Below are 18870 nucleotides of genomic sequence, written 5' to 3' on the forward strand. Positions count from 1 at the left end.
AACAAAATTTATTGAAGATGATTTTCTTAAAATTACAGAAACGGATGTGTGGTAATCGTTATTTCATTTTACATACACTGCGTACCGATTTTCCTAACATTCATTTACAGAGAGCAAAACTAAGATTGAACAAAACTCTTTCTGTGTCCACATAAAATAAATGTAGATACTAAATACAAAAATATTCTTGAATTTATTTTATTTATCAATTTGTACATGCAAAGACACAAATATATGAGAGACAAGGAAAACTGTGTTAAAAGAAAGGTGAAAGTTAGGAAGATCTGAAAGGGTTGTTATTCTAAAGATAGAGAACCCGATGAAAGCCTACCAGTTCAGTAACATCCAACATTCTCTAATTTGATTTGTCCATGTGTTTTATAACTCTATAGATACTAAAGGACACTATAAATAATTACGTATTTGCTACCCAACTAGGATAAAGGTCACAACAAAAAGTGAGGGATGGAAAGAAACGAATGATCTACACAGAAGGCTGTAGTTTGGGTGAGAACTGTGTGAGCGGTCAGTTATGAACTTGTACATCAGTCACACCAGCATTTCACTCACTTCAAAATAATTTGTGTCATGCTGTACTTAAAAGATCACTGATAACTGGCTCATTTCAGGGATGAAGGGAGACAAGTGATTCTTTTAAGTGAAATGATCAATACCTGATCCTTCTTCTGTCACCATTCCCAGTCCTTCAGCTTTGTTTTGCCGTTCAAATGCATTTAAGTCAAGGACGCTATAATAACAGGGAGAAAAATGTTTAAGAGACAGAAAATTCTTTTTCTAACAGAAGGCAAATGCTTAAAAATCATGGATCTTAAAACGTGATAAAATCTTAGCACACACTTAAAGTTAGCTCCAATTTGATGTCTATCCAGTATACTGAGAATTTTATACAGAGAATTTTAACATCCCAGCATCTACGCTGAAATGATGCCCAGAAAAACCAACATAAAACATCAAGGGTTTCATCATGGGTAGTACCTTTCAAAGTTAGAATATAGATGAAATGTGGCGATAACAATCATGACTTTCCTGTCGGAATCACTTTGATAGGAGTAAATATCAAGTTTCCTAGTCAAATGCTTTCTGAATAATTTTAAGCACCATTATAAAACAGAAAACTACATGTCAAATTAGTTGACTAAAAACCACTTATTTAGGGGAAATCAGAAGTGACCTACATGCTCCCAAACAAAACTAAAAAGAATTTTTCTTCCTTTCCTTTATTTTTTGGGGGGCATGGGCTCGTGGCAGGGCGAAGGGTTTGGGTCACATCTGGGGTTGCTTAGGGCTTACTTCTGGCTCTGCACTTAGGGATCATTCACGATGAGCTCTGGAGACCATCTGGGGCGCTGAAGATCAGCTACACCCAAGGCAAATGTCCTACCCGCTGTACTATTGCTCTGACCGCACTAAAAAGAACTTTCTTTTCCACTTTTCAAAAGTTTATACCACTCATTTTCAAGTAGAATAGATACTAATTCTCCACAGTTGCTACTGAAGTACAGGTGACATTTTAGAGCGTTAGTCATGATATAACACAATCCATTACTAACATCCAATAAAATAGAAATAAGATTTTTGTCATAACATTTTTATAATTAGTTTATTTTATCTTTGTTTTGGGAACGCATCCAGCTCTGTTCAGGCTTATCTCTTGCTCTGTGCTCAAGGGATCACTCATGGTAGGGCCTGGTGGGCCACAGGAAATTTAGGGAATTGAACCTGGGTTGGCTGGGTACAACCTAAGTTCCCTACCTTTTGTACTGTTCTTTCCAGTCCCCGCTTTATTAAAATGTTATTAAAATCTCTTAATTGAATCACCATGATATACAGTTACAAAGTTGTGCATGATTGAGTTTCAGTCATACAATGCTCCAAAATTGATCCCTTCACCAGTGCATATATCCTACCACTAATGTCCCCAGTTTCTGTCCTACCCATCCCCTCGACCTGCCCCTGCAGCCTGCATCTATTGCAGATACTTTTGCGTCTCTCTCTCTTTGTTTCTCTTTTAGTTTTCTTTTAGGCACTGTGGTTTGCAATACTGTTACTGAAAGGGTATCCTGCATACCACTTTACCTTCTTTCAGCACTCAGTTTTTGTCAAGAGTGATCATTTCCAGGCGTTGTTGTCATAGTGGTCCTTTCTCTGTCTTAACTGCTTTTTGCCTTTTTTATTTGGAGGAAAACATACCTGGAAGTTCTTGGGGGTGACTCCAAGATCAGTGCTCAAGGGTCACTCCTCACTGTGTTTGGGAAACCATGTGGTGCTAGGGATTATAGCTGGACTTCTGTCACGCAGAGCATACGCTCAGTTCATTGAGTTATCAATCCAGTCCTGCTATTCTACTTTAAAGTGAATTTAATTATTTAAAATAATTTTAGCAATGGAAAACAAACACTTTGAAGCATAAACGATTGTGGAGAGTCAATACAAGAAATGTACATGCTTACCTACATGACTGCATCAGGCCAGCAAGACTTTGAAAGAACCCCACATCCTTTTTCTCCTTGAGGTAGTCAAGCATTTTCTATGATAAATATACAAACCAAATAACTACTGAATACAAATCTCATTTTTTTTGTAAAATAACTCAGAGTAAAACTTATGCTTTACATATCCTAGAATTAAGACTGTTACATACTCAGGGCAAGCAGATATTATTAATACCATCATTACCATGAAATAGTGACAAGCTTGTGAAAGAGGATTGTACATTTCCACACACAGCAGTACAGAAACAGCAGGAGCAAGAGAGCTGCTTCACATCGACAAGCATCATTAACACAGAGAGGAACAACAGGGCCAAATAATATGCTAATTATTTTCTAGACACTCTGGCAATACAGAATTTTAGTTCAGCATTACTGAGAAAAAGGTCCACCTGTATGCTATTAGTATATTTCTACACAGAAGTAAGTTCTTTAAATAGCACCATAATCTGAGAGTTGTGATTATCATATGCTAAAATTACAGATAGAAATTTAGCTTCCATTACTGCACTTTAAACCCAAAAGAAGGATATCAAAGAATCATTAGACTATTACAAAGCTCTTTTGTTCTCAGACTGAAGCCTAGAAATTTTGGTCAAAATTTTAGTCACATGCACGTGTTAAAAAAAAAAAAAGGGAAAGCAATGAATAAATATATATGATTAGCATATTGCTACACACCATAATAAAAAAAATCTATTTCAAATGTACATATTAGATCACCGAAGTTACATCAAAGGTTTTAAGAAAATAAAATACTTTTATTCAAAATATAATAAAATCAAAAAGAAGAGAATATTTCCTATTATTGGTGCTTTTCTTAACAAGACTTAGTTAAGAGGCCAAAATTCATATTTTCTTTTCAAAAATTCAGAGTTAAAGGTAATATGAAGATAAGTAAATATAAAATATAATTATAAATAAATACAAAATATAAGCTAAATGAACTAAGTAAACTAGTAAACTAAATATCTCAAACAACTAAATAATATCTAAGCATATAGATTTTCATATACACATAAATGCATATACTCACATATAAATTCCATATATATATACAATCATGTACATAGAAAACATTTGTTGCATGTACAAATATTTTTAGAAATATAGTAATCCAATATTTTGAAGGATATAGTGATCCAACATGAGAGACATAGTGATCCAATAAAACATGAATATATATGCATATACATATGAAGGTTTATGAAAAAAACATATTTGTAAACAGTAAGCACATATAGTGTATGACCTATTAAGATACTTATGGCTCTGGGTATTTCTGAATATATTACTATACTATCAAGGCCGACCCGGGTTTGATTCCTCTGTCCCTCTCGAAGAGCTCGGCAAGCTACCAAGAGTATCCCACCCACACAGCAGAACCTGGCAAGCTACCCGTGGTGTATACAATATGCCAAAAACAGTAACAAGTCTCACAACTGAGACATTACTAGTGCCCACTTGATCAAACCAATGAACAACGGGATGACAGTGCTACAGTCAAGGCCTTTGGATGTAAAATATAGAAGCAAGGATATTATTTTTATAAAAGTAGAAATATCAGGTAGGTCTGTGTTATGTTCTATATCCAGTTACTATGGAACCAGAAACATCTGTGAAGTAATATGAGAATAAAGAAACCTTTATTTTCACTAATTATTAAGTGGAAGGTAGCATTCTTTTAAAATGTTAATCTAAACAATAACACAGTAGGGTTAAACATTGATTAAGATTTTGTGATCAAGAGAAGTTCCATATATTTTTATATTATATTCCATATATTTTTATATGACAGATAGCCTGGCAAGCTACCTTTGGTGTACTCAATATGCCAAAAACAGTAACAACAAGTCTCACAATGGAAACATTACTGGTGCCCACTCGAGCAAATCGATGACAAACGGGAGGAGAGTGCTACAGGACAGTGCTATTACATGTATTCAAGCTGTTTTAAGGTATTTTTGTGAAAACAAGAAATTATTCCTTGTTTTTGGCCACATTCAGCTGCGCTCAAGGTTTACTTGGGGCTCTGCAGTTAGGGATCCCAACTGGTGGGCTCTGAGACCACATGGGGATGCCTGGAATCCAACCTGGGTTGGCCACCTGTAAGGCAAACAACATACCCAGGGTACTATCTCTCTGGTCCTAACAAGTAATTATTTCTCCTCAATAACTAGTGGGCTGGAGCAATAGCACAGTGGTAGGGCATTTGCCTCACATTCAGCCAACCCAGGTTCGATTCCTCTGCCCCTCTCGGAGAGCCCGGCAAGCTACCGAAGAGTATCTCGCCGGCACGGCAAAGCCTGGCAAGCTACCTGTGGCGTATTGGATATGCCAAAAATAGTAACAATAAGTCTCACAATGAGAGACATTACTGGTGCCCACTCGAGCAAATCGATGAGCAATGGGATGACAGTGACAGTGACAATAACTAGTAGACCACATAAAACAGTTTCTGTTTAATGAATTCATAAAATATTTTTTCTTTATTAAAAATGTTTTATATTTTGATAAACCTATTTCAATATATTTGATTTGCTTTGTAAAATGTGGTAATTTTATTTTGTGTATTTATAAATATTATCCCAGATTAATCTAGATACTTCATACTATCAGAGGTATTAAAGCAAAAGCTAAAAATCCTGATTCAAACAGATTACGTCTAACTTTTTCTATATTGAAATGCAATGACTACAAATATCTAATAAATATACAGTTTGAGAAAAGAGGAAAAGGATATATTTTTATTATTTTGGGTTGACATCTAAATGTAGTTCAAAACTTCACAACTCAATAATAGCAAATTCAGTGTTTCTATTGTTTTCTTACATTCAACAATCTACTAGCAACATATTCAAGGTTTAGTCCAACTGTGATCAGTTTGAAATAACAGGAGTTTTATGACAATCTAAAATTTTCATTAGCCTTTCTTTTCTTATACCAAGATGGCCTTTCATCTGCTGTTTACCCAAGAAATAATTATTAATTCTCTCTTAACAAACCACTATTAGTCAATCAGAAAACAAGACATAGGTTGATAGATTCTAGTTTTAGAGTCATACAATCTTCTATTTAAGTGATACTTTGATTTACTCTTGAAGCATTTTTAGGAACTCAGGGTCACAAGAGAGGTCATGTAAATGGTGTCACCAGAAGTGAAGTGTGCTCTGTGAGAGTCTGCTTCTGAAAGATTTTTCAGATACCCAAAAACCTCTTATTCTAACAAACTCATAGATTTTGGCTTTCAGTTACTATAGAAATTGATTCTTAGTCTTAACTAGCTGAAGTTATTACCCAATTCAGCTCATGTCAAACTTTTAAAAAGAATGAAATTGCAAGAGTCAGATAGGAAATAATTTCTCATGTTGGAAATCGAGATAGAATTACTACCTCAAAAAATTCTCAATAGTACATTTTGTTTACTTGCTAAACTAGGAGCAGTCTTCATAGAAATATTCAACAAATTCCTGACAATCTGTTGATAGAAAGAATGCTATAAAACATTATACCAAACTAAGCTCCTACAAAATAATTTTTTCACTCTCAAGCAAATCAGCTTGATTTTTTCACATGAAATGCTGCATTTCAAATAACATCACTTGACCTGACTCTAGGCATTTAAGAGATTAAAAGCTCCATATAGAGACGCTAGTGTACTAGTTGGATGGTATATGGCGTATTTGGATATTGTTGCAATATACTTTATGACCATAAAATAAACATTCCATATGTAGTGAAAATTGTTATGTCTAGTAGTTATTTTCTAATCATGAAGATATTTCAATAGTGACTGACTTGAAAATGCATTATGCGAATGACTTAAAAACATTACCTGTTGCACTGTAGAGTTGCCCCCATTCAAGATAGCAATTCCAAGTTTCAACGTAGCAGCTACCATGGGTCCAGTTTCACCTTAAAAATATTAAAAATAAAAATCTTTTATCATTGAATCTGTTATATTTACCTGTTAAATATCAAAGAATGCAATTTAAAAATAAACAATTTAAAATTGCTATCTTGTCAAATGGTGGAAGGGGAGAGACTGACATGTATAAGAATATTAAGAGTAATAATGAACTTCATTATCAGTACTTTTAGTAGTTTGTGTAGTATATTCAAAATTGAAAATATGTAAGGAGATGTAAGAACAGAATAGGAAGAAACAATTGGTTTTTAAGTATTGAGATCTAAAAGTGATGAGTATTGAGATCTAAAAGTGATGATTCAAAGCTAATTGCATTCAATCAAAATATTTGAAATAAGTATGATTTCACTTGGAGTTTTCATTAAGGAAAAAATGATCTTCTTTTCCCCCTCAACAATATCATAGTTGGATGACTTATCATACTTATTTAATCATTTTTATCTTACAACAATCATAGCTATGGTTTACTCTGATAATTACTTACAATATATGGTAAAACTATATAGAGCTAGTTGTCTATCATTTGAAATATTAGATTCTACTTTTATAGTGATCAGGTTTATTTATCTCATATATATAAATAATTCCATACATAAAAGTTGCTCAATAACAGATAATACCACCATTTCTTTTATAACATTAAAAATTGTGTTAAAAACAAACAATGCATTACTAATGTAAAAATACTATCTTGAATTGATTTACTATTGAGAAATACAATAGTATTAGTTAAAATGTTTACGCATGTATATAACAAGTCTGCAAAATATAGCCTGAGGGTTTTGTAAAGCTGGTCACTTTTTGGTAAATAAAGTTTTATTTGAACACAGCTGTTAGCTTGTGTACTGTTTATAGCAGCTTTCAAGGTTTGAGAGTCAAATTGCAGAGCTACAACATAAGATACACAGAGACTGCATGCCCACAGAGCAGGATTTATTTACTCTCTGGCCTTGCTCAATAAACATTTTCCCCGCCCGATTGATATAAATCATTTACTAGTGTCACAATACAATTTCCAAAACTTGATAAAAAGAAAGAAAATAAATCCTACTAAGACTGAAAATAAAAATCAAACTGGCTGCAGTAAATAATAGCTCACATTTGTGCAGTCATCTGACCTAGATGCAAACAAGGAATTCAGGGACCAGATTAATGAAGAGAATCAAAACGACAGGGTTCCTAGAAAGTAAAGGGGAGAAAACAAACAAACAGAGGATGCTGATGCTGGAATCTCACCTTTGCTGGCACTTATGGTCTGCAACACCATCTCAGCAGCACCTCGATCATGGAGCCTGGCTTGCTGGTAGAGTAGCTTTTGCTTTTCCATTTCTTTTTCCTGAACACAAACCCCAACCATTTATGTTGTGGCTATCAGTAAGCATCGTGGCTTTTCACAAAGCCATATGTCTAGTCATTTCTTCATGTATGGGCTCTATGACAACATTATGGACCATTTCAACACCAACATTGTTATTAAACAGATGTTAACATAGCCAACTCTTATTTTGTTTCCCCTCATTATATTTTTCTTGATATGCTTTTGGTACTGGTTTATATCAGGATGGATTTTTCTCAATTTTTAATGATTTGATTAGTCCAAAGCCTGTATCAGAGTTTTGAAGTACTGCGCTTCATCATTGAAAATTGCACTTTCTGAATTATACATTTGTGCATAAGTTTGTCATGATTTTTAATAATCTCCCATGTATGTCATGGCCATAACTTGATACTGCTCAGCAAATGGCTCGAGTTGCAAGTTATCACTGAATAACAGAAAAACATTAACTGAGATGTGTTGTTTAAGCAAAATTGAAAGCTGGTATGGATAAGAAGGTAGGCTTCAACTAAGTAGTGGCTTATGATACCGAACTCCCCAGTTACCCCCAAAGAATAAAGAAGCAATGTGCCTTTATATTTTGTATTCTCTGGTGGTAAAAACAATACTGCATGGGACTGCTAGAGCAATGGCTGGAGTTTGTTCTTTTCCGTTTAAACTATCACTGAAAACATAAAGAAGAAAATAAAAGTAAAATATAAAGGCACAGCAAGTTCAAGTCTGGTAGGATCATTCACTTGAGCTATCCAGTTCGCTGTAGAATTGAGACGGAACTAAGCAGTATAAGTTGCAGAATGGAAGTTGCATAGAGCCCTATGAGAGCGAGTCCATCAAATGGCGTGGTAGAGAAGCTTGGTCAATGGGACATGAAACAGTCACTTAGTATCATGTCCATAAACACAACGGCCAAAACATATATGACCTAAGAGCAGGAAGAGCTGCAGCAGAAGTAGCCAGAGTGACAGCTTTGCTGCCATAAACTTTCCATCCAAAGTACGGAAAATAGACACTGAAAGATGGAAGAGGTTTAAAAAATGAAGGCTTGCTAGTTACAGAATATGAAAATAAAGTAAACTAAAAGGAGGGGGAAAAGAAATGGGTTCGAACAAATGAAAAAAAGAAACCTTTAAATCAAAAGCAACCAACACAGACATTTATGCTGTTACCAGAGAGTTCTCGCCGAGGCTGGCAAATTTGTTTCTTAAATCTTTGATAATATCGTGCTGCAAAAACAAAATTGATCAGGGTTTGTTTTCACACTATAGTTAAAGCTCCTGTGGTTAAATTTTTTTCTCTTAAATTATGTGATAGGCCTAAATGGAAGCAGAGAAAAGAAAAAAAAGGAGGCAGCTTTGCTTTATAGGTAGCCATGCTAACATCTAAAAGGTTTGCCTTCATGTTTAAACCTCTTCCCGTGAAGTCAAAACAAAACGAAACAAAAACCACACAGACACACAAAACCATATCGTCATTACAGAACACAGCTTCAGAAAAACTGAAAGAAGACCTTTCGTCTGCTCTTCAGGTGTTTTTTAAACTCAGTGAGCAACATTTGATTCTTCCTTTTAGACCCAACAATCTTTTACTTTTCTCCTATTGCCAGAGGCGTACATGGCACTTTTGCTGGCTTCCCAGAGTAACCAAGTTCTTTGGCCAAAGAGTTTTTCAGTAAGACAGTCATAAGAAATTATTGGCTGAAGGGATTGCCGTATCATTTTTCTTCAAATGATTTCTCTAAAGAGGCAAGGGAACTCGAAAGAGCAATTCTTCTCCTGATTCAATGGAACATATAAAGATAATCATCGGGAATCAAAGAAGATGCAAGATGGCAGCACGCCCATATGTCCTTGAGGAGGGAAAAACTTGACACCAACAGCAAAAAAAGGCCTTTGCTGTCTGTGCTTCAAAAGTAGACAGAGCAGCTCAAAGATTTGTCAGAACAACTTGCACAAGAGATCCTATCGTCTTCTTCCACTACTGAGATCACACATGATGGATGGGCATGAGGAGGTTCAAAAAAAAAAAAAGATCAAATTTGCCTTCTTCATAAAACTATAAGTTCCCTGGGCAAAGATCACACTCATTTTTCTTATAGAGCATCACAGTTTCAATAACAGTAAAACTTTCACGAAAGATGATGAGATTCACATTGAGTTAAAAAAAGCTATACTGGTCTTTTTCTGTATTAGGATTTCAAAAACAGGAAAAAATGCACTTTATAAACACTTCTCTTGAATTTCCTCTTTGTTCAATTGACTAGGAAGTTCTTTCCCTTCAGAGATACTAAATATTCTTTATTTTGGGTAACTTGTCCATTAAGAGCTGCTTCTGGGTATATAATATAATCTTATTTTTAGAACTTTTATCACCGCATAAAAATACAATATTAAAACCTAAACTAAGAAAGCTTCAAACAATTAAATGATGTATGATATAGAAGGCAAAACTCTTTTATTTCAAATTTACTGGATTCATTTTAATAAGAAAATTTAGACAGACTTTAGAAAATTCTCTTACTCAGGGAAAAGTCACCTTGCAATTATCTTTTTAAATGTAGTGTTCTCTGCCCCACCCAGCTTCTGCTTAAATTGGCAAAATGTCTTTTTTTTTTTTTTTTTTGCAAAATGTCTTAAAACATTATACCTTCAACTTTCAGTTTAGTCTTTAGGTTACTCCAAGGTCACAGGAAAACAAGATCAATTCCAGGATTTAAATATTACTTTGGCAAAAAGTTTTGTTTACCAAAAGCAACCAAAATTTAACAGCTATCTTTCTGAATAAGACTGGTATGAATGTTTTTGATGTTGAGGATGATCATAAGTTGGACTTACAATAAAATAAGGCAATGAATAGAAGTATTCAACATTATGTTTTTCTTCAAATGTAACTCAAGTTTGTAATAAAACTGCTTTTAGTCTTCCATTTTTTTTTCTAAGAGTATCTTTAGTTTTTAGCTCTTGGTGGGAGGAATCATGGGATGGCCTAAACGAGTTCTTCAACAACTTGCCTTATGTGAGGAAAAACACTGAGGTAAATTAAAATAAATTATAAGTATAATTATAAATTATAAGTATATATACAAAGATATAACTTTCTCTTGATTCTTGATGGAGAAAATAGTAGACCTCCATAATGATTATGAAAATATATTATAAGTTAAAGCAGTCTGATGATAGCCAAGAAATCCATATTATTTCTAAAGGTCCTTCCTCAGTTACACAAACATTGGAGCTATCTTCACACTGCTGTTTTAGGCCGCCAAATATATGGTCTTTACATAAAAGCAATGTGGTTCAGTTAGGTTATTTTTTTCTGTATATTTTTCAAGCTTTAAGAAATTGCCAAAATAGTTTTTCATAATGTTTTCTTAAGTTGCCTGTGAAGTTTTTAGTTATAATATTAGTTCAAGTTCCAGGAGCTGAATTTCCTTTTTAAAAAACTAATATTCGGGGCCGGAGCGATAGCACAGCGGGTAGGGCGTTTGCCTTGCACGCGGCCGACCTGGGTTCAATCCCCGGCATCCCATATGGTCCTCCAAGCACCGCCAGGAGTAATTCCTGAGTGCAAAGCCAGGAGTAACCCCTGAGCATCGCTGGGTGTGACCCAAAAAGCAAAAAAAAAAAAAAAAAAAAACTAATATTCACCATCATTTAGTACTATTATAAATTGGCACTAAATTTTAATATTTGGCATACTAACCTACAAGGCTATGTTGAATTCATATTACAAGAAAACATGAAATAAAGAAAATTTAACTGGGTAACTCTGAGGACAAAGACGAAGGGCAGTGAATGATGCTGAAAAATTGGTTTATAACACAGACTACTGAGGCAAAAATAAAGACATAAATGAATCACTTTCTTCATTTAAATTTTGTCCCTTATGTTAGCTTCTGAAATTATAGATTGTTCACATTCAATATTCATATAGATTTGACTTGCAGTGCTAGGAAGTAACTTATGAGATTAAAACTTCACTGAAAAAAAAAATAAAAAAAATAAATAAATAAAACTTCACTGAAAAAGGATAGTTCCCAAAATTTTAATGTGTGGATCATGCATTCTATCACTGAGTCTCTGCCCTAAATCTGTCTTTATTTTACCTCCCTTTCCTTTCCTTATTTTACTATATATTTCTAACATTGAGTCCCAGCCCTAAATTTAAGTCAGTATTTTAATTAACTATACTTTAAGTATGTGGTCAAATGGTTTAGAATTACACATAGATTCACAAGAAATTCTATTTTAACATTTTCAAATTCTCAAAAGTTTAGTAGCTGTTAGTTCTTTTTAATGTTTTCTCTACCTTTTATTCTCAAATTCTTTGTTGTTCAACTATCAAATAATATATTTCAATTACATTTTTAAATAGGATGGATGTCGGTTCTAAAATTCTTTGTAAAAGAAAATGATATGTTGATATCCCAAGGAGACTTTGCACAAATGATGATCAAAGTTTCACTAACATATAAGCAAAAATTACTCCACCAGAGAAACAGTATCAGTTAATGGGTTGGAGACTCCAGTGTGTTATCTAGTATAAATGTATAGCTTACCTCTTCCTGAATCTTATTATATACTTATACCTTGGTTATAATGTTTTCTCTGGGAATTTGGCATATGTATAACTAATTAATAATATAATAAAGTAATAAAATCCAGTTGATTTGAGATGGTGTGTTTTTAATTTCAGAGTCCTAGTGATAAAATTTATACTACACTTCAAATAGCTTCATAAACAATGTCTGAAATAAGAGGAAACAATGAATCACTAAAATTAGAGATGAGCATGTCAGCAAAAATATGTTGATGTTATTTGAAGGACTTTAGTTTAACCTAGTTGATTTAAGAACAACTTTCATTTACCTATTTTTTTAAGTCTTAGAACAATATATCTGACCTTTAATATAGAAAGTGAGTACTATAAATCTACTGGCATAGTCTAATAAAAGACAACAGAAAATAAAGTTGTTTTTATTTTCAACTTTGTTTTATTTTCAAAAGGGTCACTGTCCCTGTCACTGTTATCCCCGTTGATCAACGATTTGCTCGTGCAGGCCCAGTAACATCTCCATTCATCCTAGCCCTGAGATTTTAGCCTCTTTTTACTCGTCCTTCCCAGCAGTACCACAGTAGAGGCTCTTCTGTGGGAATAAGAGGGGAATAAGACCCATTATTGTTACTGTATCTGGCATTCATATCTGGCATATGAATATGCCACAGGGATCTTGCCAGGCTCTCCCATGTGGGAAGTAAACTCTTGTAGCTTGCCTGTTCTCCAAGAGGGAGAACTAGGCTATCACCAAAGTGATTGGTACCCTGTAATAATACTAAAGTATTATTGGCTCCTAACCCAAGCTAAAAACATTTTATCATAAAATAGACAATAGTCTCTCATTATTTCTATTTGGAGAACTCCCGTTTCTAGTGGTTCTGATATCTACGTTTGTAAATTTTTACAAATGGTTATTAGTAACACTCCAATTCTTGAAAAAGAGTATTCTCTATATTTCATACCATCTCAAGTTTTCTGCCAAGTGTTACGTATTTTATTGATATAAAGGTTTCTCCAGAAACTATCTAAAGGATATTTCATCATTCCATTCTCCCTTTTATTTTGTAGTCACATATACTGAGCTGTCCTCTGAAACCTATTGTTTCTAAATGTTATAGTATGTTTTCAAGTAATTACTGCCACTGACTTAAGGATCATTTTTATTATATAATACATTTTACTCTTAACACAAGTCTTCAGGAAAAACAAAAAAAATTTCCAAGCTTTTATTTATCCAAAATAAGACACAGTATTTCATATGATTTTATGTTAGGTCCTAAAAAGCTTAGCATTAGAAGTGTTTACAAGCTGTGGTACTTCAAAAGGCTCTATGGCATGGTTTTATGGATTGTCCACATTCTTTTTTTTCTTTTTTCTTTTTGGATCACACCGGGTGATCCACAGGGCTTATTCCTGGCTCATGCACTCAGAAATTACTCCTGCTGGTGCTCGGGGGAGCATATAGGGTGCTTGGAATTGAAGCCGGGTTGACTGCGTGCAAGGCAAATGCCCTACCCGTTGTGCTATTGTTCTATCGCTGGATTGTCCACATTCTTAAGAGACTTTCTGTTTGATCCTAACCTCTTATCGTTTCTCAAAACTTTTAATCAATCTAACTCTAATAATTCTAAGATATTTAAAATACCAGACTAGGAAAAGGTATATATACATTTATACATATATACACATATGTATACATATATATGTACAAGAAAAAATATTACTTTCTATCAAAAAATTTTACTGTGATATTCCTGTTCTAAAGTTTGGAGTTCATGTACTCTTTTACTCCTCCACAAAAGATCAAAAAAAATGTACACTTTTCTACTAATACTTATGCTTCAGAAGAATTATAAAATTTCCTCCAAGAAATGCAAAGAACTTATAAACAAAAAACCAGATAACTTTTTAAAATATAGAGATGAATAATTAGCCTGTGGTGTCTGGAATTGAACTCAGAGCCTCACATATACGAGGCATGTGCTCTATCACTTAAGGTATCTCCCTAGTTCCAAATCAGAATATTTCAAAGGTTGCTATGTCCCCTGAAAACACAGCTCAAAACTGTAAGTTCAAATAAGAAAGAGTTAAGGCAGAGAGTATTTAAATGTGACCTGTTGAAGGTCATGTAATTAGCACCTGGATAAGTACTTAGATTTTTAGCTTTGAGTAGCTCTGTACTTACTCTATATAAAATAGTATATCTAAGGGATTCTATAATCTTATAATGTAATGGATCTAATTAGCCTCATTATATTAGGCTTTAGAGCACACATTTAGTTGGTAGATTTAGAATTCAAACATAGTTAATCTGAGTGTCTATTCTCTTAATTCTGATATAGGCTGTTTAGTATATACAGCAAAATCAAGAAGTATTAGCTAAGATTTTCTTAAAGTAATAGTACATGAAGGCAAATTATTGGCACATTTAGTGCACAATTATATAAATACATGTCTCCTATATAGTTTGCTGTTAAGGTCCATGTATAAGTATGGGTGAACATATGTATACATATGAATGCATATATATATACATATATGTATATAAACTATGCTTTCTGTACATTTTCTAATGCCATTACTATATCTCACCTTATTCTTTCCCTCCCTTATCCCTGTCTTTTCAACTTGCTTTGCTTGCGGCTTCAGATGTGGCTTGTACCATTATTACAGTTACGGTTCCTAATACCACTTCCACCTCACTAAAGACCTCGTGATAATGGATATGGAGAGACTTCAATTCTTGGATCCAAGTCAGGTCTGACTGTTCCAGACTTTCCTGGAAGAGCCAGTTCACATCAGCAGCAATTGCACCATTATTATAGTTTTGAAAATTGTTGCTAATACCACTTCCACTTCACTAACGATCTCATGATAACAGATATTGAGAGACTACAGTTCCTGGATCCAATCTAACTCTGGTTTTTCCAATTTTTCCTGGAAGAGCCAGTTCACATTAGCAGCAAGTAGGGAAAAATTAGGATAATCACCACAGTTCCTTGCCAGGAGCACAATTTTCTGATATAATAGTCTTTGCAAAGATATCCAATATATGACTAAATAGTGAATTGCATCAATGAATAGCCATGATTAGCCCAAGAATGAACTATCTAGTCTTTTATTCTCCACTCTTTCTTGTATCAGTTCTCTTCGTCCATACTCTTACCCTGGGTTTAGAACACCTTTAATAAAATGTTAGCATGCATTCTCTTTATTTTTATTTTTAGGGAACCAGACTCAGACAGATAGGGTATTATTGCACTCCCCTAATTTCAATATATAAAAACACAACTAGCAGACTTAAGCAAGTCCTGGATACTGGACAACAAAAGCCAGTTTAAGCTCTCCCTCACTCCTATGATTCAAGAAAAGGGATTCTTTAGCCTATATTCTGGATACCATAGAGCTTCTGGACTTATTTTCTAAATATAAATGTTCATCTATATTTATATCTACACTTATTATATTTAAACATTTTATTGTAAGATTTAAGAATTTTGTAAATTAAACTGCTATAATTCCCTCTGGACAGAAATAAAAAACATTAAAAATGAAAGTATTTATTTATGAGAGATGGTATATCTTGTAACCAATTCATTCTTACAGAATTACTAAAAAACAGAACACCACAGAAATTAGATAATTGATGGTACCATAGTGATAGTACAGTGGGTAGGGCATTTGCCTTGTATGGGGCCAACGTGGATTTGGATTGGATCCCTGGTATCCCATATGGTCCCCCAAGCCTGTCAGTAGTATCCACTTAGTATCACCGGGATGGCCCATAAACAAACAAAAATAACTTTAAAAATTAGGTAACTGAAGTGGTCAGACAAAGCGCTCTCATCATTATGTAGGACTTCTCTAACAATCCTTGAGACATTCTGAATTTGAATTGGTTCTCACACTTAATGGTGCATATTTTGGAATTTTATAAATTAGATATTGATTGCTCAGAGTACTCCTTTGTGGTCCACCTTAAAAAAATGTAAACTATTCACCTAAGTTTATTACATGTCAGCTTCACCACAGGCATATTTAATATGATACAAGAAATTATCCTTAATCAATAGCACAGAATAATAGGACCTCAGGGAACTATCAGAGAATTCATCTGTGATTTTAAATTGGGCATTTGCCAAATGACTATGCAAACTAACTAATACTTTTAAAAGATGGTTCCAAAGCAAGTTAATTTCCATGTCTCTAGTTTACTTAAGCCTCACAGTCATAAAGTTCAGTTTTTCAATGTTACATCTATGTGGTCAGAGAAATAGTACAGTATATGTAGGGTGCCTTGCACGTGGCTTACCCGGGTTAAATCTCCAGCACCCCATATGGTATCCAGAGCCCCCTAAGCGTGATCCCTGAGAGCAGAGTCAAGAGTGACTCCTGAGCACCACTGGGTGTGTCCCCAAAACAAACAAAAGAAACTACATAAGTTCTTTGAGTAATTAAAGCTATATCTTCAGATTTTACATAATCTGAACAGAAAAAGAGCAAGCATGTAAAGAATGTTTCTGTATATTTTGCAAAATGTTAAAATGTATGATCTTCACTGGTGCCAGATTTAGGGTAGAAAAATATTTTTCAGAAAAATTTATTACTTATTTGTTATATAAGATATTTATTACTTATTTGTTATATAAGATATTACTTATTTGTTATGGTTATTTATTACTTGTTACAGTTACAGAATATATTTATTACTTATTTGTTACAGTTATTATTTTTCATAGATGAACATTTAAAATTTACATGACTACATGAAGTACTTATGCAGTAATTGACATATCAGGTATCTAATAACACATCTCTTATCTTTTAATTAATAGTGATATCTTAATAAAATTTTGAAGTCCTATTTATAGTTTTAATATTGAGCAGAATTCTAAAAAGATTATTTAAAATACGTTTACACTGATATGCAATAGTTACAAAATATTTACAATATTTATAAATATTAAATATAATAAAATATCATAATATAAATATTATAATAAAATATAATAAAACATAGTATTTTGTAATAAAATCTGATTAATATTGTAATAAATACTTGTGATAAATTTATTAATATTTTAATATCATTTTAGGATATTCATATGCATATTAGATAGAGAAGGGACTTAAAGCACAGAGTTATAGCAGGGTCCTATCAGTTAAACATAGAAGTGCTGAAAGAAGAAATAATGGGAAAAACATTTTAATGTTTATTTCCTGTTTTTATTTTTCTTAAGGTCACATCCTTAATGAATATTTTTCTTTTTATGCTACTTTTTTATATCTAATTTTATCTTTCAATATCTTCTAAAGATACTGTAGATAAATAATTTAATCAGAATGTATAGGTAATATAATCAGCCAATGATAGAGATAAAAGATGAATAACAAATACCTATTACACCAACATTTGTTTAATACAATTTGGTTTAAATAATATAGAAACTATCAAATAAGACTTTGGACTCCTTATAATTTTAACAACTCCACCATTAAACTATTAAATGATATTAAACAACCAGACATCTCAATGTAAAAATGCTGGGTGATTAATAAATTTACAATGAGAAAATAATATTTGCTGATAAATTTTTTAGTGATTTTGTTGGTATCACAGTCAACCTCAGACCAATAAAAACCATTTGCTTTCAATTTGGTGAGAGAAAATATGGCTAACTCACAGAGTATATATTTTGCAAATAGCAACTCAGAGGGTATAAATATTATTACATGGTAGAACTATCTGGAACATATGGTTAGGATGAAAAAATCCCCAAAGTTTGTCTGTTGTGTTAGTTATGTTTGACGGTTACTAGAAACTTTAAAATTCAGATGATATTTTAAAATGCTCCTTCATTTTGATTGATCCTTCATTGATCCTTTCTCTTTGATCCTTCCACTAGGATATATTTCCTGCTTATGTGAATATTTTGTGAATTTATATTTTAATTAAATTTTTTTTTTTTTTGCTTTTTGGGTCACACCCAGCGATGCTTAGGGTTTACTCCTGGCTCTGCACTCAGGAATTACTCCTGGTGGTACTTGGGGGACCATAAGGGATGCCAGGGATTGAACTCGGGTCGGCCACGTACAAGACAAATGCTGTACTCACTCCACTATCGCTCTGACCCAGGTGAATTTATTTAACATTTATAATCTAAGACATGTTTCCCATTATCTCACATCAACCTTTGTAACTCATTGATTTCATGTCTTAAATCGACTTAAATCCTAGAATCTGAACATAAGGATTCTTCTACTGGCCATCACTAGACTTTTCTGATAAAAAACTTTTGTAACATCACAAAATTTCAACCGTTTTCTGAAACTTCATTTCTCTTTCACTATTACACTATTTTCTTAACCTGCACCACCTCATTCTGACCTGTTTTATTCATGCATATCTTATAGATACTAAAACACTTTTGGGGACATGAACATTGATGATTCGATCAAAGAAACAAGTCTTCAGCTGATATTAGGAGGTCCTTCATGTTTTCAACTCTCAACAACTCAGAGGAGTTATATCTTAGATAACT

The 18870-nt window shown here is 33.4% G+C and overlaps 1 protein-coding gene across 1 annotated transcript in view; it reads right to left on the bottom strand.

The window, feature by feature from the left end:
* Nucleotides 1-18870, bottom strand: part of RYR2 (ryanodine receptor 2) — a 762156-nt gene that overhangs the window by 72830 nt on the left and 670456 nt on the right. The window contains exons 80-83 of the mRNA XM_055147039.1: nt 7675-7774; nt 6346-6425; nt 2472-2548; nt 675-748 (exon numbers count right to left, since the gene is read on the bottom strand). Of these exons, the coding sequence (XP_055003014.1) occupies nt 675-748; nt 2472-2548; nt 6346-6425; nt 7675-7774 (331 nt within the window). The remainder of the gene's footprint in view (nt 1-674; nt 749-2471; nt 2549-6345; nt 6426-7674; nt 7775-18870) is intronic.

The sequence above is a fragment of the Sorex araneus genome, chromosome 9 (assembly GCF_027595985.1).
Source record: "Sorex araneus isolate mSorAra2 chromosome 9, mSorAra2.pri, whole genome shotgun sequence".
Taxonomy (NCBI): domain Eukaryota; kingdom Metazoa; phylum Chordata; class Mammalia; order Eulipotyphla; family Soricidae; genus Sorex; species Sorex araneus.